Below are 25,507 nucleotides of genomic sequence, written 5' to 3'. Positions count from 1 at the left end.
TGTCATGAAGCTTTGTCTTACCTCAAACCCAGAGCAACAGAATCAGTCATCTAAAGACTAAGACCTCTGAAACCATGAGCACCAAACAAACTTTTCCTCTTTTAAAATTGTTCTTATCAGATCTTTTGGTCACAGCAAGAAAAAAAAAAAGCTGACCAAACACATATTAATCACTTGGTCGCCAATGGATTTTTGCATGAGGGTAAAGTGATCAATTTTATCCCACTATTATAGGCAGAAGCCTCCCTGATATCTGCCTGCTCTTGAATATGGCAGTTACATTTCCCAATCATGCTCTTTGAGTCTTGTTTTAGGGCATTTCAGCTTATTTGATAATGGAAGATTATTGCTCCTGCTCTGGCCTGAATGTATTTGCACTCCCAAATTCATATGTTAAAATCAACTTTATTTCCATTTAAGGGGGAGGGGCTTAGAAAGTCACAATGGGACCCTCTGGAATGGAATTTTATGAGTGCCCTTATAAAAGTTGTCCATGGGAGTTAGTCTCCTTTGCCTTTCCAGCATGTGAGGACACAACAACTTTGAAGCAGAGAATGAGACTCTCTAGACACTGAATCTGTTGGCAACTTGATCTTGGACTTTTCAGCCTCTGGACCTATAAGGAATAAATGTGTGCTGTTTACAAAATTACACTGCTTAAGGTATTCTGCTATTCCAGTTGGAATACATCCCTTAAACATGTCGTCTTGTACAGCCTTCTCCCCCGTGGGGAAAGGCTCACAGTGTTTTCTAGATGCATAGGGCACACAGGCATAGCTTATGAAGACCCACTTGGCTAATGGTGTAGAATCTGACAACCATAGTCTCCTTTCTCTCTACCCCTATTCACGATCAGATCAGAACCAGAGTTTAAAGAACATCGCTAGTACACCATCTGTCCCCATCCCCATCACAGGCTTACAGGGTCAAAGGAGCTTAGATTGACTTTCTTAGTGCCCACGGGCACCAGGATGGGTCCCCAAATCTTCATTCACGTCCCACCTGATTCAGATCATCAAAAAGATTCTCATTTACCTGTTACTAGAATCTGAGGGAAGCACAAAATAGTCTGGAATTTTATATTCTTTTATTTGGGAAAAGAGGAGAAACCTCCTATGCAGGACTGCCTTTGCTCCACTTTCAGACATTTCATGTTAAAATAACATCTCAGGTTTGTGTTAGATAAGCAAATAAAGAGCTTTCTGTGCAGGATTTTTAATTGTGGTGGATAGTGGGTGTGACACTGTGCACAGTGTTACTGACCCTAAAGGATATAAAACTGAAGTTTTTAATTGCTTTTATCTCCATTTCTGCTCTTCCCAACCACACTGGATAAATCACTTAATTTCTTTGAGCTTTCATTATGGGAATGTTTTCTAGGATCTACCAAATACCAAAATTCTTAATAACTGTCTAGTATTCTCCTTTTTTTTTCAATGAATGTTCAAACTCAGGCTTAGAATAACTCTTCTAATCTTGATTATAACCTGGCAGGATTTTCTGTTTCCTAAGACTAGGTCTGAGTAATGCTAAATTGTTTGCAGAAGAGTTTCATTGTAACTTAAAAAGGAATTTTCCTTTTCCTATCTAAAGTTGCTCAATGTGCCAAACAGTTTTGGCTCCTTGTTGAGCACAGACCCCACTACTCTCCCTAAACTTATATTTAGTCGACCAGCATGGCAAGTTGCTGCCAGCACTAATTAGTGCTAGAGTGTTATGTTTAGGGTTTCTTAAGAGATACTGGCATGGCTTACCATTTCATTTTACATAATGACCTAAAAGTGATACTGAGAAAACCACCTGTTTAACCTGTATCAGAAACAGGTTTGCAGAAGGAGGTCCACTGGTACCTTTCTGGAAATCATGGAGTTGCCCGGAGTTAGATGTCACTTGTGCAGTCACTGAAAGTTAGTAACTGTCATTGGAATGTTCACAGCAATGTCAAGAATTTTGCTAAATGAATTGTCATGAAGGAAATGAGAATCCAATCTTTACTTTGACTCTCACTGGTAAGCTCCCCCACTGGACTCCTTCACATGGTGAAGGATTCTTAGAGATCATTGCCTACATTTTGAAATCCTGCTTGGGCCTTTGACCTCCTCATTTGCCTCATGCTAGTGATCGGACCTATTTTTTTTTTTTTTTTTTTTGCCTGAGTTAGACTCAAATAAAGAGCCCAACAGACCTTGAAGCCTGAATATATAGTGAAGCCTGAATACATTGTAAGAGAGATTACTGTTAGTTCACTGATTATTTCCCAGATGACTCTTTCAGAGGGACAGATAATACCCTTACGCCAAAACAGGCTGCTTGCCTTCTGTTTCAGCCAGCATCCCCTTGGAATTCTGATCTTAGCCTTTCTGTTGCTTCCCTTGTCTTTGAATCTTAACAGGTAAAATTTAAAAAGAATTTTTTTTAGTTGGAGATTGTCACAATGTCTTTTATATGATGCTGAGGATCAAACCCAGGGCCTCATGCATTTGAGGCAAGTGTTCTACCTCTGAGCTACAACCCTAACAGGTAAATTTTTAGGGAAGAACAGCTATCAAGGCCTTTTAGATTCTTGACTCTTCCTATGCAGGAATGCCTTTGCTCCACTTTCAGACATTTCATTTTAAAATAAGACTCAGTTCATTATATTTTCTCTCTGTTTGGCTAAGGTATTCCAGAGAGCATTTCTGCCTGGTATCTTAGCTGATCTCTGTTTTGCATGGATTCTCAGGCCCTGAGCAGTCTCTGGGTCATCTCTGGGTCATCTCTTGGTCATCTCTACCTATGAGGGCTGGGAAGCACTCAGGGATCTTGAGAGGTCTCCATAGGCCAGCCAGCCCTGTTGAAAGCCTGTCTCTAAATTATATCTTCAGCTAAAGCTGGAACAGGATCCAGAAGCACCTTGAATCCCCACAGGGATCAGCGTACCTCAAGGAGCTTGGATGTGTCCTCAGGCAAGGCTGTTACTAACCCATCACCCCTCACCTTTCTGCTTTTGTCCAAACTTTTAAGCATTGACTCTCCACTAATGCTACTCAAAGTGGGGGTCACAGACCCTGCTATCTACAGGAGACGGGAACAGAAATTGAGAACAAATGGTCTGCAACTTTAAGCAATGTGCCAGAGGAATTTATTAATTTACTGTTACACATAAATAAAATGTTAATACATATATACATATGCATATAAACATATATATGTATATGTATATATATGTATATATACATATATATGTATCAACATTTATATATATAATTTAGTATCCACTGGAACTTGTTTCAGAATCCTCTGCAGACACCAAAATTCTCAGGTCCTCAACTTCCTTATATAAAATGACATAGCATTTGCATAAAATGTACACAAATCCTTGTACTTTTAAGATTATCTCTAGATTACTTATGATAACTAACACAATACAAATGAATAAATAGCTGTTATTATTTTATTATTTAGGAATAATGACAAGAAAAAAGTCTGTACATGTTCTGTTCATATGAAATTTTTTTTAAAAAAGTTTTTGACCCATAGTTATTTGAATCCATGCACACAGAACCCATAAGTATGGAGGAATGGCTACATATGTATGTGTGTGTATATACATGTGTATATAGGTGTATATTTATATATGTTTATATTTGCAAATATATGTTGTATGTATGAAAAATGGTTTGTATACATCTATTTTTTATTCCTTTTAAGATAATTTATTTTTACTATAATTTACAAAGAGATATTTTGATAAGTATCTTTCTACTAGGTTGTGGCAAAGCAATTAAGATACAAATAGCTGGGGTTTTTTTTCAGACAGAGATTAGTGACCCCTTAGTGAATTATTAAATCAATTTAGTGTGATTGTCCAGAATGTAAAAAACCAAATAATATTTGAAAGAAAATGTTAGAATCCATTGCCTATGTCATTTGATGAAACATCTACCATAGATATACATGTGATTATATCTGCACAACACAAATCATTGTCAAAATAGTTTGAAAATTACTGCACTGAAATTGAGCTAATGTTTTCAATGAAAGCATAAAAAACAAACTTATATTTTTACATTTGAGTTTGCTAAACTCAATGAAATTATTTTATGGATTATAATTGTAACCAACTATAATTTATTTTCATCAGGCTCATCACATCTGGAGAGTGCCTCTCATTGTCTGACATTTTGGACTATTCTGGAGGTCATCATTAGCGTACTTTGTGCTCCATGTAGGCAGAGAAAAACCCTCTGTATCAGCAGCACATTTTTGGCCCTGTGTTTACCAACTTTTTCCATATGGATGTCTAATCTTCATTTTAAATCTTCATGGACAAAATCAGAATCCAACTACATTCACCAAGTTGTTCAAGTATTTTTTTTTATTCCTCCCTTTCTCACTCTTTCACTTTTTATCTAATCATAAGTCCTACAGGCTCAGTGTCCGTAATACACTATGACCTTTCCCCAATCACAATGTATTATGAATCTGACTGCTTCCTCCAGCTTCCATGGGACCTTTCTGGTCCTATACAAGTGAAAAAGCATCCTAACTGATCTATTTCTTTTCTCATTTCTTTAATATCCATTCTGTACATGGTAGCCAGAGTGAGCTTTTAAAATAAAACCAGAAAATTAAACTCTTATATTTAATATCCTTCATGGTTTAATTTAATTTTGAAACTAATGTCTATATTCCTTAACTGATGCACAAAAGTTTGCTTTTGCCTTGCAGTCCTGGTTAATCTGTTACCACTCTCTCCCAGTCAGCTCCTGTCAGGACTAATGGACCTCTCCTTTACCTTGAATATACTGAGCTTATTTCTGCATTAATACATTTGTACTTATTGTTCTATTACCCTGGGAATGTTCTTCAGCTTCAAAGTTAAATAATAAAACTATTTCTTTACTATTTTTCATCATTCATAGATAATTACATTCTGAAGGAAATTAAATATGGAATCCCATTTAATATTTCCAAATGAAATATTAAGAATCTTAGTTGTCACTGCAATGCCAAGTTTGGTGTGATGTATTTGTTGCTTGCTTAAATTTTCTACTGAAATGAGAAGAAGTTTGTTAGCAAATCAATGGGAGAAGAGCTCTAAATTTAGGATCTAGTTGCAAGGAAGTAAAACTCCAGGAGGAGATCATTGACCATGAGAACACTCTTGACTTCAAGTTGGTAGAGGTTAGCAGGAGGCCCCGAGTGGTGACTAGATGCTGGGAGGCAGCAGGGAGTGGTAGACAAGAGCTCCAACTCTGGAGCCTGGGTGTTTGGTGCCCATACTGGCTTTACCATAATGAGCTGAGAGAACTTGGGTCAGTTGTAACTCTGCCATACCTCCATTCCCATCTTTGAAGAGAGGAAATGATTGTGCCTCTCTTCCAGTTATTGGAAGGGTCAAATCAGTTAATATAGTAAGTATTTAGAATAGTACCTGGCATATAAGATCAGCTGTTATTACAGGGTGCAGATCCCTCCATAGAAAGATATAAAAATGAACACAAATGTTTGTTGTTATTTTTAGAATTCATTGACAGACAAAATTCACTCTGACATTCATTCCCCAACACCCATACACTAAAAAGAGGAGAGGAAAGAGAATATATTGCATTTTGGGAAAACAGAAACAGCTATAGAAAGAACAGAGATAGATCAGAGAAGACCTTTAAGAATTAAAGATTCTGGCTGGCTGGCATGCAGTAATCCCAGCAGCTTGGCAGGATGAGGCAGGAAGATCTAAAGTTGAAAGCCAGCCTCAGCAATTTAGCAAGACCCTAAGAAACTTAGTAAGACAATGTCTTATAATAAAATACTAAAAAAAGGGCTGGAGATGTAGCTCAGTGGTAAAGTACCTCTGGATAAATCACTAGAAACCCCTTCCCCCAAAATAAAGATACTGAAGTTTCAAATACTGATGAGATCAGGTCAAAAAGGCTCAGGCTTATAGTGGCTCAAATCTAAGTCAAGTTGAGCAAAAAAAAGAAAAAAAGGAATAAGATGCAATATATACATTGAATTTTTAAAAGCCACAAATTCATAGTATAGTGATGGAGGATATAATAGGGGGGGAGAAGGTAGGAGAGAGGGTAGGAGATAAAGATAAAGGAAGAGATAAAAAGGGAGGGACAGGGAGAGGGCCAGGACAGAGAGGTAATTCTTTATTACAAATGACTGTCAGGTAAAACAAGAGGAAGAAATTATTAGAAAACAATGTTGCAGTTCTCAGTATAATTGGTTCAAGCAAAGATCATTAGTGTATCCTAAACCATTGTGTGAAACCTCACAAGAAATCAGCATATTCTCATGGATCAAAGTATTAACCGCCAAGCAACTTTTTACCCTCAAGGAAAATATCAAGCTGTCAACTTCTTAACTGTTTTCAAAGTTAGTATCAGTGACAGTGGGACAATCTGACATTATATACCTTTTTATATGAAGCAGTAAGAAGTACACAGTTCTTATCACCTAATAGTAGATATTACTAAATATATATTACTCATACAAAAACATTTAGCCTGTAACATTTAACCTTCTGCACTCTGTAGGTAGTATGAGGAAATAGAAAATTTCAGAACACAGAAAGTAGTATAAACAAATACCCTAGACTATTTTTTTAAAAATACTATTTTTAGCACAAAAGATGGCACTGAGTATTCTAGATTGATAGACTAAGGAGACCAAATAATACAGTGTATGAAACTTAATTAGATCCTGAATTTAAAAAAAAAATGTTTGAGAGCAATGAGAAAATTCAAAAAGAGCATTTACAAGTATTAGGCATTATTTAGGTATAAAAATTATACTTATTTAAGAGAATATTCCTATTCTTCAGCAATGCCCATTGAAATACTTAGTGGTACAGTATCATGTTGTCTGTAAATTTCTTTATAAAATTTCAAAAAAGTTGTGTGTGTGTATGTATATATGTGTGTGTGTGTGTGTGTGTGTGTGTTTTCATGGTTGTGTGCACATGCGCTCATCTTTCTGGGTCTTTGTCTGTTTAGTGCATAATGCACATATTCCAAAAGGTTAAACATTGGTAGAATTGAGTGATGGATATGTAAATGTTCAATGTATTATTCTTCTGAATATCCTGTATGCTTGAAAATATTTTAAATTAAAGCAAAAATATAATGAAAACCAAATAAATAAATAAATAGAGTAGCTTCTTACCTGTTGCATTCTGTGCTCCTGCCAGCCTGGCTCGTATTAAGCCATGTCTCTCCTTGAGGTGAAGAATTCGAACTTTTGGAAACTGAGACATGTATTTATCCAAATTATCTTTTAGGTAGTCTACATAAGAGTAAGGACAGACAAGGAGAAACGTTAACTTTGTAACTGGGTCTGCACCCAGATTGCCTCTGTAATGTCAAATTCCAAAAACTGAGATTATTATGGTCACTAAATTTTACTGTTTGGGTTAAAGTTTTACTTTCTGACATAATTTTCTTGCAAAGTTTTATTTTTTTATATCATTTTCTTGCAAAGTTTTATTTTCTGATATCATTTTCTTGTTCAATATTATAAGCCTCTGGATTTCTCCAGCAGCAGGAGAGAATTTAAGCCATGCGTGCAAACTGGAAATTTTGCAAAAGAATCTGGTGGGGCTATGGTCATTTGCCACCACTACCCTTCCCTGCATGGATATTCCCTCAGTCAGGCAATTTTTTAAATGTTTTTAGATATTCATTGGGGGATCCAGCTAAAGGAACATTTTTGGATATTTTAAAGATATGTGGTTTGCAGCACTTCTGGGTTCAATGAAGCTATTGACAGCTGTACCAAGCAAGAATGCCTTCCAGGAATATTTTGCAGATCATTTTCCTAAGAATTTTGTATTATTTTTTCTGAAGGAGGACCCTGAGAACTATGTGAATTCCAGGTCCCACAAAATCTGGACCTACCTTTCAGAAAGAAACTTTTTTACTGCTTATTATCTAGATACCATTTTTCTGTTTATGTTTCAAGGCCACTTCTTAAAGTTTCAGTTTTCCTGGGGTATCACATTGCTTCTTGAGCTTGGTGTGATTAAGGCTAAACTGTTCTAGAAACACTGTCATCTCTTTGCTATTTTCTAAAATTTAATGAAATGGGCTGTGTTTTTGGAATTTATAATGTGCCAATAATTGAACCTGTGAGACCACTCATATACACAAATTGTTTGAAAACCCCAAGAGTGAAATTCTTCATTACAATAAACAACAACAAATTTAAAGATGGCAGTGGACTCTGTTTTTGAACTCTGTTGAAACCACATCTCTCTGGACCCACTGGAAATGAATTTTTGGCACCTTTAACTTGACACTTAATCTGCCCTGAGGAAGAAGAACAGAATCTCCATTTCTTTGTTTTCCATAGAACTTAATTCTAGTTAACACCAATAGGAAAGTTGTTCTATTAACATGGGACTTCTGCTTATTAGATTCTATGAAGAAAGTCTTATACAATTGTACGGAACATTTCTGGACTCTGATATTCAAAGTGTGTATCTTCAGAGAGCTGTAGTTGTAAAATCACTTCTATGTGTGTAGGGGAGTCATAGGTGAGGAGAGCCTGAGGTAGGTAGCTGAACAAAGTTCCAGATGAGTTCAGGTCCTACAGATGCTTAAACTCATGCCTCTAAGTCTCCACATGAAACAATGATTTAGAATTTTATGAATTTTATCAAATTAACTGTAATTTTGCGATCCAAACTACTATTGCCTCCCACCAAATGTCGACATTTCGGAAGAAAGCTTGAGTAGGTTAGTACCTTTGGTGCTAAAGTCATCAACCAGCACAATCTCCTTGATGAGGTGCGGAGGAGAGCGGTTGAGGACACTGTGAACGGATCTCAGGAGAGTGGACCACACCTCATCCACGAAGCACATGATCACACTGGTAGTTGGGAGGTTATCGTGAACTAGTTGTTCTGCACACCTGGGTCAGAATAGAAGCAAAGTATAAAGATGAAATCCATAAGATGGTTTGAGAATCATTATCACCACAATACACACATGCACACAACACAATCCTCTATTTATACACATATATATTTACATATAAATAATCATTTTAGCAAGTGTCTTTTCTTGGGGGAAGGAGTACATGCAAAATAAAAGAGCAGCAGCAAAATAACCAGTAACCAGTAGCAGAAGTTGCTGTAAAGAACTAGTAATGCGAGCCAGGAGCGCTTCCTATGAAGGCAAGAGGCAGAGAATACAGGGACCATTCATATCTTCCTTAAGCTTTTGTGCTCCATTTCCTCATCTGCAAAGTGAGATAATGGTCATTCAAAGTTTCATAAATTAGTGATGATGGTTCAGAGCTAGCATAGTTCCTGGCACAGCAATTCACTAAATCTAGTGTTGTGATCATTATTAAATTATATACCAGAATAGAGCATTTCAAGGTTTTTGATGTTGCTAAGTAGTTTATGATTACCCTTGTAACTGGCCATCCGCCAAGTGCCAAAAGGAATGTTCTTTCTTCTACTCAGCATGTAAATGCATTTATGGTATGATATTTATGCACCAAATAATTATGATGTTCCAGCTTCCCTCTGTATCTGGAGAGTCCTTGCTCAGACTCTGCTACAGAGTAGACATAGTTGAAGTTACATTGTTGGCATAGACATGAGAGCAGGCTGGATGGGAAATGGTGGTTTTCCACTGGTCTCAGGTCTTTTCCATGATCTGCAGTTTATCCTGCCCCATTGCTGGCACTGTTCTAGGTCCCACCTGTTACTCCTTACAAGAAGGCACCCAGTGGAGCCTCACAGAGAGCATTTGCCATCCCACCAACACAATTCCTCTTAGTAATAATTAATGATGATCATAGATAAATATTATAAACACTGTGCCTCATTCTGATTTAAACCTCTACTATCCTCCTTCCCCATTTTACACATGAATGACTGAAATCAGGGAGAAACTAGTTTAAATGGCAGAGCTGGGACTGAAATTCTGGTCCAGTCTGGCTCCAGAAGCAACCATTCAGAAAGTCTTAAGTCTACAATAGAAGCAGCTGCTTATAGATGTGACATTTGTGAGAACTGATGCCTCTATTGAATAACATAATTATACTTTGTTTATTTGATAAATGACAAATAGAGAAGAGTAAAAATCATAATAGAACAAACCACATTGGCTTGATACTTTTGATAGCTAGGAAAATACTATTATGTGCATGTAAATTATTAGTTAATTATGTGTGACAGTTGCTTGAGATAAATATTATTCGATACTTCTTCAAATAGAAATAAAAACGAAGAATGAGAAGTTAAATGACTCACCTGGTATCATTCATCTAGAATGATATGGCAATGTGAACAAATGGTTCTCATTCTACTGCTCTATGCTAGTTTTTCTGTAGTAGGTGTATGGGTTTGGGAATTAGATGAATATGTGCTCAAATACCAGTTCTCCCTAATTACTGGCTTTATGAAGTCATATAATTTCTTTAAACCTTAGTTTGCCAACTATGAAGCAGAGATTTAAAATACGCTTGGCATATATCTGACTCACAGAATGTGCTCAAGAGATGGGTGGCAAATCCAGCTATGCCCTGTAATATCAATGGCTGGGTATCATAATAACCAACAAAACCTTAGGAAAATGTACCTATCCAGTCCACAACCTCAGAAAACCAATTCAGAATGTTTGCATAGTGTCTGACAATCTGTGTCTTAATAAACAATAAACAAAACTACATGAAAAATAACAAGGAACAGAATAAGAACTCAAAAGGCACTGATAGTCTAGTTGGGGCACTTATGTTCTAATCTAAAAATTGATTTATTCTCTATATTGTTTATGACTGATCTTAAAGTTAAATGGAGGGTTTAACACTGGTGCTAAATTTTCAAGTGGTGTAAAATCAAAATAACATTTTAATCAGGTATCTTGATCTAATGATCAGGTATATAGTGTTAACATAAAATAGCAGACTGTTTAAACTAATCTTAACCCTATTCTATACAAAATATCTATGAATTGGCAATCTGAATAATATAAGATATTCCTGACCTCACTTAAGTGCCATATTAGTTTCTTGTGGCTACTGCAGCAAATTAATAAAAATTCTGCTCAACAGTTCCTTCCTCAATTCATCTCTTTCCTCCCACATTTTACTATGGACAGAAAAAAAGTCATACCTTGAACACTTTGCTTGGTACTCTCCTTAGCTAAAATATTTATCACTTGCAAGTTCTGCTAATTTATTCAGGCTTCCTGTCACTACTTAACACACTTTGTCTTTCCTCCAGTTCCCAATAATTTGTTCCACATTTCTTTTTGAGCCATAGCAAGAAGCACTTACAATGCTCATAGTTCGTATTCACAGAGATAATAGAAACTTCCTTATTTCCTTCTGAGCCCACACAAGTAGCATGTTTAGCATCTATTTTCCTACCAAAATATCTTCAGGATAATCTATACTTTTTCTTACATGATACTAAAATTCTTCTAGCTTCTGTTTATCTAATACTCAATTATATTTCTTTGGCACAAAAGATCACATCCAGTCTTTTGCTACATCAGGTAATATTAACAGGTCCTGGAAATAAGAAGTAAATATATCTTTGGGGGGGGCATTTTTATCAGTCTGCCTCAAGGATTTAATAAAGTATAAAATATGGAATTTTTGAAGGCAGATGTGTCTATTATTTCTTTTAATATGTGGGTGCCTCCCCCTTATCCCTCAAACAAAAGTAGGTTTACATAGATTTTACAGAATTGTTAAAATACACCTTCTTCTTCTCCTTCTTCTCCTTCTTCTCTTTCTTCTTCTTCTTAAAAAAACTATCTTTGGAGCTTCTTTGAAATCTATGAATTTATAAAATGAAACCTATGAAAGTGTTAATTGACAAATACCAAATTATGAATCATTATATTAACACTTAATTTTATAAAAGAACAAAAATTTAAAAAGAAAAGAATATGAATTAAATGATTGCAAGTTTTTTAAATAAAAAAATGTGCTTGGTTGCATAATTAACAACAAATGGGGGACAATTTTGGAACTAGAAAAGCTTTAGATTCTGAAAATTCTTTTACAATTAAAAAAAAAATCTCTAATGTAAGAGATCTCTCTGGCAGTGATCATCAAAGGCCTGAGCCATGAGACTGCAGTTTCACAGGTAGGGAAGGGGCAGGGCTATAGCACAAGGAAAAAGAGCCAACAGTGTATGTAGGAATGGAGAATATTCTGAAGACTATTCTCTGGGAAACCTAGAAAGGAAAGAAGTTGGAGGGTGGGATTCAGGGCAAATCTGTCACCTGTGTTCCTTTCCCTCTCCTCAATGGTGAGGAACACAATCCTACTTATGGGCTCCAGGGAAGGGGCGGAGAGAGTTGAGAGCTGACACCATGCACCGCGCCCCCCTGCCCCCCAAAAAAGAAAAAAGAAATCAGTAATTGGTAGGATTAAGTAAGGTTACTTTACTTTTCTCAAACTTACAGCAGCAGTTTATGCAATTAACCAGCCTAATCTCCCTCATTCACTCTTCCTACCACCACCCTGCTTTTTATTTTCTGTTCCCAAAGGACAAGACATGACACTTTCTGAATTTTCACCCATTATTGGCTTTTCATTTTCAATTCCTTAGTTTTTAATCTCTTCATAATTTCTGATAGAAGATTCTCAGAGCTGGGTCCTGGGATGTTTTCTTCTGTGTATGATGTCACTGGATGATCCCCTCCGGGCCCACAGTTTTCAGTATGATAATGTCTCAAATTTATATATTTAGATGAGATTTCACCTCTGACTCCAGACTCATGTGTTCAATATGATGCTTAACATCTTCCCTGCATGTCTCACATGCATCTTACACACAAAGTATCTTTAACAGGAATTTTGATTTCTCCCCACCCAGAGTAGCAGGTTATCTACACTCTCCCCTCTCACTACCCACCATGCTTTCATCATGTAGATGCCATTCTAGACATCACACTCCTCCTGGCTGCAAACAAAAGGCATCTATCAGCTCTGCCCCTAGTTTTGCCAGAATACATCTCAATTCCAACTTCTTTAAACTTCCATATCTCCCCCACCCCATTCTTGAATTTTCTCCATCTTTCTCTAGGATTCTGCTAAAGTCTCCTGATAGGACTCTATTTTCTCTCTTTGCTATATCCTTGCCACTTTCCTTCTTAAATCCTTCAGTTAATCCCTATTGGACAAAGCAAAAAAAAATATATATGTGTATATATATATATATATATATATATATATACATATATAGATATATATACATACATACATATATATCTCCTTCATTATAGCTCGAGGTTCCTCTGTTCATCTTCCAACTGGCTGTCATTCTACTTCCTCTCATATACTTTACCTAGCTATCTTGGTCCTCTTTAAGGTCTTTCATAATGTTAAATTTCTAACTCTTGTTATTTTCTTAACTTGGGGCCATTTTCCTAGCCTCTTCATGCCTTTGTGGCTGAGTTCTTCTCTTTATTTAGCATTAGCTTGAATATAACCCCCATGGAGAAGCTTTCTCTTGCTCCCCTATTGAAAGTGCATTCTTCTGTTATTCTCTCTCTTTTTTTAATATTTATTTTTTAGTTGTAGTTGGACACAATCTTTATTTTATTATTATATGGTGCTGAAGATTGAACCCAGGGCCTCACCCATGCTAGGTGAGTGCTCTCCCCTGAGCTACAATCCCAGCCCCTCTTCTATTATTCTCTGTTATAGTCACTTTTGCTTCTGCCATAATATTGACTTATCAATTTTCTTTCCATTTTGTCTACATCCAGATTTTAGTGAGTAGAAGTCAAATCTGCCTTCTTTTCACATTACCACAAGCTTCTAGCATGGTTGCACATGACAAATATTTGATAAACATGTACTGAATGGATCAGATGGAATGAAACTTAAATTTAAAGCTTAAATAGTGGAAGATTAGATATTTCTCTCTGAGATAGAAAATAAACGGTAATGTGAGCAGATAAACTTATGTGCAAAGGATGAGAAGCTCATATTGGAAGGAGGTTCTTTGCTAATGAAATAGCGGTTGAGGAGAATGGAGACTATTGGGACAGTCAATGTGTACGATGGGAAAAAATGTTAGCCAGGGATTTTTGAGGGCCACTGGGCACTTTCATAAAGTTGGGGATGCAAAATTTTTGTCTGAATACCTGACAGCCTGAGTACAGGATGAGATGAACGAAGCTACTGGATTAATCCAAATGTACATGTTATCATAGTAGTGAGGCAGAAAGAAAAGGTTGGCAGAGGATTTTGAGGGGTCTGGTATATGGTGGTTAAATATTCCACTGTGGCTCTGGGTGCAGAAAGAGGAAGTAAAGCTAAGAGGAGTTTAACAACAGAGTGAAGGGAGGGAATAGAAGAGAGCAGTGTCTTCCTATGATTTCACATCTCTGATTTTATAATGTAATTATTAACACACATTTCACACTTCCATGTTTGTTGAACATTTGTCTCTGAAAAAGAAAATCAGTTCTAAGAAGCAAAGCCCAGCTGCACAAATTCTGTGTGAATCAAGAAGACTAGCTATGAAGTTTTGAGTGTTGCTTTATGGTTAAATTTTGGTTGGTTTAGATCCAGTGACAAATCAAAATACATTAAGAATTAAATAAATAGATCTCCAATTACCAAATGTCTAAACTTTCTTTATTCTCACTGTATCATGGTACCTCAATTTCATCATTAGAAATCCATATGGAGAGATCATGGAGGATTCCATTAGATGATACTATCCCAACAAAGAGACTCTTTGCCAATGATGACAAACAAGTATTTTGGATGTGTTTAAGGAATTAAGTTGCCAAAGGCCTTGGGGGAGATGATGGGGTACAGATCATGCTGGTGGCTGGTAAGAGGCAGGTTTAAAGGATGGTGAGGAGGGATGTGAAGGAAATGCTTGAGGTTTCATCTACAAAAGTTCATCGTGTACCTCAGTTTGGGTGACGGAGATAAGAGCCTGATTTCCTACATTCCAAGCATGTTAATCATGTTTTCAGGTGTCTTGAAGAAAAAAAAAAAAACAGTGTGTTTTTTCTTTTCCTTTTTGTAAACAGGCATAATGGGTCATACCAGAAAGTTCAGATTCTTAACTGTTGTATCAGGCATCAAGTTTCACCTAGTTTCCATAGGTTGTAAAAACCATTTCAAGTTTTCCTGCATTGACCCAAATGAAGTAAACTGTCTCTGTGCCTATTTTCCCATTGTAAACTTTGATTTCTGTTACATTATGGTAAAGAAATTGTAGCTCAAGTGAAATCTATTTTAAATGCAAGATATTTCTAGATGTGTAAACTTTGTTGAGGTTAAAAAAACATATTTTGATTTCATATGCACACTTATTACACAAATTAGGCATGTAGAGTCTATGGGTGTTGTGCTCTATTTAAAAAGTTAACCTAAACTGCTTTGTTAGGAGGAAGTCTAGGTTTTAATTACTATAGCCAATCAATTACTCCAAACAAATGGAGACTCTAATGTGGAAAATTTCACCATCCCAAACACAGCAGAGATATGATTATGATAGGACAGAAAGATTTTGGACTTGAGGAAGAAGGCAAGGGACTGAACTTTGAGTCCTTTTTGACACTGGCCAGATGGTCATGGTCAAGTCACTCACCAGCCTCCCCAATAGCACACTTCCCTCACTTTTAAAATGAAGTTTATAATGTTGATATCACAGAACAAGAATGAAGATTTGAAGAGATAATGGATAAAAAAATATCTTGTAAACTTCAGGGTAAAAGCCCACATGAGACTCATGATTCCCCATAGTGTGAATATGCACATTTTGACTGGGCACCAGGCTCTTTTCCAGTGTAGTTCTTTAATCGGAATCTATCAAGTACTCAATAATTTATGAGGAAACTCAGAAAGGCTGGGCTTTACCCTTTCAGCTTCTGTGTGCTATATGTTCAGCCACTAACCTGATTTGAATGCACCCTATTCAATAAAGAAGGATTCAAATCAGAAGATTGAGGGAGCAATAGCATTCTCTTATTTCTATAAATTTTTCATTTTATTCCAACAGAGCCAAAAGATATAACAGGGGTCAAGTCTCAGTTTCCTCGGGTATGAACCAGAAGGCTGGGAGAATAATTTCTTAACTTCAATTGGCAATTCAAATGCAACCTTTATGGGTGTGTTCAGGGCCTTCACTTCTCAAGCTTTGGCATCTTCCGGAGCATCAGGAGAATCAAGCACCCAGCTAAATATCCCTACCTAGAATTATATATATATATATTTTTTTTCTCCAAAACTTTAGAGTTACTGGGGCTTCTTTGCGTCTCACTGATAAGAGGGTATAGTGATATAAAAATGTTGCGTTTGTGTTTTGTACTTTTAGGTGGAGACTATCCCCAATGCTCAGTCAAAATCCTCTGGCTCCTGAGAACATTTAAGTCACACTCAACATCCAACTCCAAAGGCTTTGGCCACTGACATCAAGGTTGCTGAGGCAAGGGTGTATCCATCAGAGGGACTGAACTCAGGCTTAGAAATATAAACCACCATCATCATCATTCAACACTTTAACAATAGTCTATTTTGAGTAGGCAGCTGTTAGGGTGATACTGGGATGGGAGGGAGAAGGTCAGGAGGTGGTGTCATGTGATGGAAATAGTCCTGGGTGGAAATCAAGGCACTTTGAGGGTGGTGCTCTGTCTCCTGCTGTGTATGACCTAGGGCAAGTCACTTTCCTCCACATACCTTCTCTGTAACACAAGGGACTACAGAGATCACTTCTGAGTCTTTATGTAATGTGAATAGTCGATGACTTTCTGTGCCACATTAGCTGTGTTTACCTTTACACACCCCTGACTTAAGTATAAGGAAGAGATCTGTCTTAATTTCTTCCAGCGTCATATGATTATCAGTAAACAAAGAGTGGAGAGAGCACTAGAATTAGAAGTTGAGAAATTTTCTCAAATCTGCTCTTAGGTTTCTGGGACAGCAGATATATCATTTGCTTCTTTACAGTCTCAGTTTTCTACCAGTAAAACACATGAAACTAAGAGAATTTGTTTCATGGAATTGCTGTAAGAATTGGTAGAATAAAGGCACACTCACTCACGTGTAAAAGTCCACGCACACACATGACTGCCTGGATAAATAAATACACATTTCTTTTGTGTGAGCATTATGATGCAGCAGTTGTAGACAAGCGTGCCATACTTATTGGCCAAGGGAGGTGCCGGTGATGATAATAGCCGGGTAAGAGCGAAATGGGTTATTACGGAGTGAAGAATCCGAAGACTGCTGGTTGGGGTTCAGCCCTGCCACTGTGTGCTGTGAGATCTAGGTCAAGTTACTTTGCCTTTCCGCATGTATTTCCCTTCATCTGTGAGTTTGGCATACTACACATTTTTTTTTTTCAAAGTACTCTGAAAAGCTCCTTTCATTTTTAAAAGCAAACAACAAGGCAGAGCAACTAAACCTTGCTATTTTTTCTGTGCATTTTGACCCTTGTGCAAAAAATGTAATTTTCCTCCCAAGAAGTTCGGTTCTGAATGGGTCAGCCAGAAGAGCCTGACAGGAAGTAGTTTTCTAGGACAAGAGGATCCAGGGCAATATTACATCAAGAATTTGATAAAATTAGGCTGATGGTTAAATTGGGCCCTGGGTTAGATGTGTGAAAAAAGCAGTGTGAATAGGTTGAGAGTCCTACATTTACTAATTACTCTCTCCCAGGAGTATTTCTAGGTCTTTGACAGTATTTAGGTAATTGAGCAATTTGAGTTGCTTTAGCTTTTCTCAGTTTTACATTAATTAGGTGCTGTTTAACTGTTTTCTTCATTAGTAACAGATTTTTTTTTCTTTTTTACATCTCTCTCCTCTGATTATCTTTCTGTTGTTCCGCTAGTTGTGGGAAGAATGTAATAAATAAAAGTATCCAAAGACTTAGTAATGAATTCTTGGCTATGTTTAACCTTTGCTATGTTATAGTTTAGCTTTCACCTTTAAACAAAATTTTACTTTTATTTCCTATGTGGCTTTTCAGTGAAACAGAGCACCGAGTTGCCCCAACATACACACACATACTCAGAATTGCATATGTGTGCGTGTGCACCCCCTCATCATCACACACACACACCACTGCATTGCTTTCACCCAAAGGGTGAATGCAGGAAAGAATACTTTTAAATCTATATTGTGAGATTTTTTTTCCTACTACTCTGATGGATTCTAAGAGAGATGTCACAGCTTCTCTCATTAATTTTAGAAAATGTTCTCGAAATCACTATCAATCACAAAAGCAGTCTCATTTCATCAATCAACATTTTCATCCCATGTAAAAAACAACAACAAAAAAATGACTTTCATTTAACTTTTTCTTTCTCCTCTTCTGATGGGCTTTTAGAAGCCTGAAGTCTGGGCGCATACATGATCTGTTTATTTTCTTTCTTCCAGCTTCTCCACCTCCTCCAGCAACTCGTTCGTTAGTTATGTTTTTTGACCCTGGTAGAGTCCAAATTAAGGTTCCGGAAAGTTTTCCTTTCTCCTCAGTAATTTATACTGGTCTGTGGCAAAGGCACAGTGCTATCTTTTGCTTTTCATACGTGCTGAAAGAAAACTCTCCTTAGCTGTGTAGGAAGGAATCAAATTATTGGTTGACAGTCCCAGCTTGGACTAAAAGAATAAAGGCCCACTTTAATTGCTTCTTTGAGGAGCTTGCCAGAGTTCTGTAGGGAACTCGGAGCATTAAGCTAGGCCATCAAGTAGCATTATGATGCAGCAGTTGTAGACCAGCGTACCATACTTGTACCATACTTATTGTACTTTAAATGTTGGCAGCAAACATTTTTGTGTGTGTGTTTATCATTTTTTCTCTAAATTCAGAAGCAGGAAGTCCACTCTTAAAGTAAGTCCATTTGTGGAATTCCATCTTGACCACCTCTGCAGGCTAGGAGACAAGTTTTTCCAAGTAGAACTGCCCCATGTTTTTGGATAGGACTATATTTCAGCAAAGTGTGTGTGTGTGTGTGTGTGTGTGTGTGTGTGTGTGTGTGTGTGAGTTGATTGTTGTTGATAGAAACAAACTTCAAAAATTAAGAGAAAGTACTTAAAGTCATCTTTTTATAAGAAAGAATTTTAAATATGGGACTTACAAATGACTGTGAAAGGAGTATTTTAAGCATGTCTTGAAATAAAATATTTTAGCTGGACACAGTGATTCATGCTTGTAACCCCAGCGGTTCAGAAGGCAAGAGAATTGTGAGTTCAAAGCCAGCCTCAGCAACAAATGGAGGCCCTAAGCAACTCAGGGACACTGTGCCTCTAAATAAAATACAAAAATGGGCTGGGGATGTGGCTCAGTGGTTAAGATCCCCTTGGTTCAACCGCTGGTACCAAAATAAATAAATAAATAAACAAACAAATAAATAAATATTCTAAGCTACAATGAAGTTGTGCTGTCTTATTGACTTAAAACACTCATAAACAAAATAGATTTTTCTTCCTTGAAAATCAAACATTCAGTTTAAAAAAAACAAAACAATAACAAAATATGAACTAATAAATAAACATGAATTAATAGATCACAGTGTTAAACAGGATACATTTATCTTACACCAGATACTGATATACTCTACATATTCAAAAGGAAAATTGGAAAGTCCTTATTATATTGTAAAATGACTGATTGCAAGCTTTACTTGAATTTCCACCTTTCATTTATTCAGTTAAAATAGTTAGCAATTTTCAATAATTATTTCAGGAAAACATACCTTTTAAATCTGTATTGTACAAATCTGAATCTTTGGAGCACACAGCACCATGTTCAGGGATAAGGGAGTACAATATGAAGTTAAGTGTTGAAGTTTATAATTTTACTAAGAGGGAAATGCTCCAGCCTCTAGTTAGTGAAAGGAACCCAACCAAGTGTTTCAGTAACCAGGAGGGCTGCCTATTATGTTAAACCTCATTGGAATTTACAGGTCACAGTCATGTCATGGTCCAGGTGGAGGTAGGTCCCTGATGGACTTTAGGATATTGGTGAATAAGCCTGTACGGAGAGAAAAGGATGAGGGCCATGTAAGGAGTGGGAAGGAGGCTGTGGAAAGACACAAATTATAAAATGATTGGGATGGGGAGGCAATGAGCATCATGTGTAGGAAAGGGTCAAGAGACTGACTTTCCTTGTGCTGAGGGCTCACATTGAAGAAAATGGCATATACCTCATGCAAGAGAGAGTCAAGGGCAGCAGTGGAATGGATACTGCACACAACACTGGCAGAAAGGAATGCTTGTGCTGTGGAAAAGGCTGTGAGGGTGCAACATTTTAGGCTAGTTCTTTGGGACTCAGGAGGGAAAGGAGGAGAGAGCAGGTTTGGAAGAGAGAGTCTGATTCTAGAACTAAAAAGGGACATGTTCCTGGCAACCCTGCCTGTCTCCTCTTCCTAAAGATAATCTTTGCTGTAATAATTTGGTTACTTCATTCTCAAAATGTTATTAATTTATAACTAGTTATTATCTTTACTTAGGGGAAGTGAGTTTAAATGAATATAGCAAATCTTTGGTTTTTATTCTTTTCCTTCAATCTATATTCAATGAACACTTATGGTACGCTAGTTACCGTGTTACTTAATCTATAATGGCGGATTTGGGGATAATATAAAAGTCAGCAAGGAACATATTCCCCCCAAATTTTTGAATTTCAAGGTTGCAGTAGGCTATTACTGGAGCTAATTTTAAGGTCCATGTTTATATATATATATTTTTCTCTCTCTTAAACACACGTATACACACACACACACACACAGACACATATTTTTGGACAATTTTCTCCTTATGGTGATGTTTAAAATCTATTATATTAAAAATCATATTGTGTGTTCTGGTAAGACATCTCAAATACATATTGAGCAAGGCTGAAAACAAATAAAATCAGTTAAAACATTTCACTCAAAATCTTACCTATACAATGAACCGAAAGGTTCTCATTTCCATTTTTCTCCAAAGTTTATCTATATGAATATATAATATGCATATATTTATAGTCAGAGTGTTTGGGCAAAGGAAAAGAAAAAACAAAACAACAAGAAAATATCCTTTTTAAAGTAAGAATAACACAAAAGGGCTATCAATCCTCTCATGAGTCCCATTTTAGTCTCCCTCCTGGTTGGCCTATCTCCTCCATCCTGTTGGAGTAGAGCATCAGTCAGGTAGTTTGTCCAGAGCTTGAGCGTATTTAGCCAAGGTGGGTTGTGTGCTAAAAGGGAGGGGCCTGGCCATGTGCTCTCTGACTCATCCTCTTAAGCACACATGTTCATTTCTGCTATGGTTGGGCAACCTTCTGCAGAAGACAGAACCTGACTGTGACTTTTCTGGGCTGCAATGCACCATTTCCAAATTAGAGAAACTAACAAGCACTGGCAGTCATTGAGCCTTCAATAAATCACATGGGTGATAACATCATTATTGCCAGCTTTTGGCCCACACTCTGGTCCTTTCTCCAGTTTGGAGCTGGAACTTGAACTTCTGTGCTGTCTGATTCTGCCCCAGGCTCCAGAGCAGTCTGCAAGGGCCACTGAAGGCATATTAAAATGAAGCTGCTTTAATGACTACTTCATTCCCTGGCATTCTATGTTCAAAACTAGCATATACAACCCTGTGGTATACAGGAATTCAGAGTCAAGTTGGACTAATATAATTTGTAGAATCCTTTTCCTGGTGATTTTAGTTGGGAGGTCAGCAAAAGATGAGAAAGTACAACATAATTTTGAGCGTGAATTGTAATCATTTCTGTTGAATTACTAGCTTTACCATCACTGACAATGCCACTTCCCAGGGCCTCAGTTTCCTCATCTGTAAATGCTTAAGGCTGTGCGTATCAGCAAAGTAAGGAATATGAATGGCACAGTCCTTGGTCTTAGCAGGCACTTAGTATGTGGTTGATAGCTGTTTGCCAATGCCTAGGAGGTTGATAATGACCTCACTATGGCTGATATCACATCAAAGTACTCCTCATCTAAGATGAATAAGGTTCACTATCTGTGCCTCCCTCCTAGTAAAGTGAATGAACTGTACCCCTACTACCTAGATTACAAAGAATAACTTTCTACAAAAGCCAAACAAGGCCACTATTAACCCACTACATGTGCCACGTCTCAATCTTGACATCCTCTAATTCTAACTTCCAGGCAAATATTGTTTAGCTCAGGGAATTGCATATGAAGGCATAGTCGGAGCTATGATATCCATTAATGGCCATCATATGGCTTCAACCTATCCCCACATGTAAGTGAGCTAGGAAGAGCCAGAAATCCAACTATTTGATTCAGATCAAATACTGGTGATTTGATGCTACCAATGATGATGGAGTTTTAGGAATTTCTTTGAGGAACTGGTTCAGGCCAGTGCATTGGGCAGCAATAGAGCTGGAAAAGTGACATAATTTATGAGCATCCTCATCAGTTCATTTGAACTCTAAGACCTGCCCCTCCTTTCCAGGGCTTTTGTGAAGTTCACCCATGTATACATAGGCTCCTCCTAAGTGGTAAAACTCTACCAATAAAAGTGATTGCTGTTATTATGTTCTTGTAGTTTTGCAGGTGCTTGCTAGTTATTGATGGACTTTTCCCAACACTATTACTCCTGTGTAACTGAACTCCTGAAATGTCTACCATCCTTACTGACAAAGAACATTAAATTTTAGGGAATAAAGTCAATTTTTTCCATTGCTGTTATGGATATCACTATTCATGAGTAGGCAGAATTCTGCTGGTTGAGATATGACTCTAAGGAGGTTTATAAAATTTCTTATCTATGCTCAGTTCCCAGATATATTCCAGACAAACTTTCCAATAATTAAAATTTCCAAAATTGAGAACTTACTCCAATGTCAGTGTTTTAATGGAGTTACAATTCAAGCTCCACCACTCATGTATACTTTATTGTGAGTTGAATTCATCTAGTTATTTTAATAGATTGCCAAGACAGGGAAGGAAATGGATCCTGAGCTAATAGGGGTGAGGGCCAGAGAAGTCAGCTTAGAAACAGAACAAAATGCATGTACTGGTATCAGAAATTTTCACTTTGTGAATGGTAGAATGTTTGTCTAGTATCTAATAATTGCTTTTTCTCTAGTTCTGAGTGACTATAATTCACACAAAATTATCTAGAAATAAATGTTTCTGTATATAAGCCCAAATACCTAGGATTGAAGAAAGAAGAGAATGAGCCTTACCCAGCAGGTCTTGTGTCTTCAATGGCTCTGTCCACTGGGATCAGATCACTAAGGTAGACGTTGAAGTTTCCTTCCTTCCATCTTCGTTCTGCCTCTTTCTCCTTTCCAGGGGGAACCACCACAGGACGTCCAAACTGACCTGGAGCTTTAGGGTCTCTTGGAGAAAGTGTCACGTCTACTCGTAACACTTGGTGCATCCCCTGGTGTTGAGTTGGAGGGGCTTTTGTGTGACTTTGGTTGCGTTCTGCATGCTGTGCCTTGGTAGTCGAGTTGATTCTTGCAGTCCCCAGGCGCCCTCCTAAGGCTTTTTTGGTTTGAGACACTGTTGCCCTCTGTGAAGCAAGTGAAGACAGATCTGCCTCGCTCCTATTCCTGGAAATGTGTTTCTCTTGGCTTCCCCCCAATACTTTAGGTAATATAGTTTTGGTTTTAGAGTTGGAAACCTCGTTGGTGTTTGTCTTTAATTCCTCCTCTTTAGTTACAATCACAACATGGCTTTCAGGGAAGTCGAGTCTCTTCCCCTGAGCCACTTTGACTCCATCATGCTTTGGCATGCCTCCCAACCATGTCTCATTCATAGATGGCTTCTTTAAGTGACTGGAACTGGCAATGAACTTGAAAAAAGGAAGACCCTTATTGACTTTGTGTCTATTTGCATTTAGCTCTTTGCTCTGAGTCACAATTTGTTTTAAGGCTATGGCTTCCCTAGATTTGGGCACTGATGAGCCACCAGGGTGTGTCCTCTCGTTTGCGACTGCTTGTGATTGCTGCTTTGCTCTAAGAGTGATGGTCATGTTCAGGGCCCTTCCACCTGCTGGTTTTGATGTGTCACTGCTGAGATTATGACTCCTCTGGGCCTCCTGTTTTACACTGACAGGTCCTGTATGTACAGATATTTTGGCTAATGGAGTTCCTTTTGCCACTACAAATGGGGTTTTCCAAGCCCTCTGAGCTGTTGTCTGATTTGATGTCACCCGATGGAAGAAAATTTCATATTTGCTGTCTCTTCCCTCCATCTTCTGCTTGGTAAGGGTCCCTGTGAGGTTCTGTAGATGTGCAGGATACCACAAAGGTACCACTTTGTCCCTTCCCAGGTTGTTTTTCATTTTTCTTTGCCTCTGTGTTGGGTCCAAGTGATCCTGAAACTTGTGCACACTGTCCTCAGTCTTTCTAAAATTGTCTTTGCCCCAAGCCCCCTTCCCATGTCCCCTCTGGGGAGGCCTCGTCTCTTTGATGCTGCTGTAAAGGATCTTCATTTGGTCTGGCTGCACTCTGAATCCTATCTGCTCCCTCCTCACGATATCTTCCTTGAGGAGGCGAGTGTTGATCTCACTGAATGAGAGGCGGAGAGCTGCCATGTCAAAGAGCAGCCAGATGACAGAAGCCACAAATATAAATGCCAAGACTCGCCCACTTCCTCGGAAAAACTTTCGGATCTTGTTCATTGTACAAAGGCTTCCCTTGCAGCCTGCCCTCCCTTTGAGTCTGCTTACCTGGAGTGGAGAAAGAGATGAAGTAGCAGCAGCAGCAGCAGCAGCAGCAACAGCAGCAGGAGTTGCCAGAAAGCAAGCACCCCCTCCCCTGAACACAGCAGGAAACAGCAGTCCAGGGGGAAAGCTCAGCTCCTACCGCCTGTCAGTCTCTGCCTGCGTGGCATTTCACAGCAGCGCATCTGTGCCTGCTCCACTGGCCCTGGCTAAACCCTGGTAAACACTGACCTCGGGTCTCTCCGGGAGCAGACAATTGCAGCCACAGGACAGTTCAACATATCACTTGTCTTGTCTCCGGGAGCCCATGTCCACCTTTCTACCAGCCCAAGAAAAGGAGGGGGCCGGGTTGGGGCTGCTGTTTCTCTCCTCCCAGTTCTCCGCTGCTCGCTGTAACTCAACACCACTTCTCACAAGGAAAACATTTCAAGCCATTACCCAGAAAACTTCATTCAGCTTTCACCTTCCTTGTTATGGTGAGAGTGTGTGTGTGTGTGTGTGTGTGTGTGTGTGTGTGTGTGTGTGTGTGTGGTTTTAAGGGCAATTAAACAGAGAGCAAGCTATCTAACTTGGAGGGCATGTGTTCCTGGTTTGTAACCCCACCTACCCCACTCCTGCTCTTTAACCCTGTGGTACCCAGGTGCTCTAACTTTAATGCTTCATCTCGAAGAGGTTAATAACTTCAAGAAGGGGCGCAGCAAATACTCACTATTGGAGGTGGATGTTTACTTATTCAGAAGGTTTCCTGGAGGGTTATAAAAATATTTCTTTGTAAATCAAGCCATTCTTTTCTCACCAGTCCATCTGTTTTTATTACTGAACTGAATAGACACAAACTTAATTTGTCATATTGCTCTAAAAGTTTCTAGGCACGTTT

At 38.0% G+C, this 25,507-nt stretch overlaps 1 protein-coding gene across 1 annotated transcript in view; it reads right to left on the bottom strand.

Moving 5' to 3' along the window:
- The window catches only part of Galnt5 (polypeptide N-acetylgalactosaminyltransferase 5), a 44,016-nt gene extending 18,865 nt beyond the window's left edge, over positions 1-25,151 (bottom strand). Inside the window, exons 1-3 of the mRNA XM_005315785.3 lie at positions 23,144-25,151; positions 8,735-8,901; positions 7,156-7,275 (exon numbers count right to left, since the gene is read on the bottom strand). Coding sequence (XP_005315842.2) covers positions 7,156-7,275; positions 8,735-8,901; positions 23,144-24,588 — 1,732 coding nt within the window. The 5' untranslated portion in view covers positions 24,589-25,151. The remainder of the gene's footprint in view (positions 1-7,155; positions 7,276-8,734; positions 8,902-23,143) is intronic.
- Positions 25,152-25,507: the final 356 nt, after the last annotated feature.

Source organism: Ictidomys tridecemlineatus, chromosome 7 (assembly GCF_052094955.1).
Source record: "Ictidomys tridecemlineatus isolate mIctTri1 chromosome 7, mIctTri1.hap1, whole genome shotgun sequence".
Classification (NCBI taxonomy): domain Eukaryota; kingdom Metazoa; phylum Chordata; class Mammalia; order Rodentia; family Sciuridae; genus Ictidomys; species Ictidomys tridecemlineatus.
This window is presented reverse-complemented; position numbering and strand designations above follow the sequence as displayed.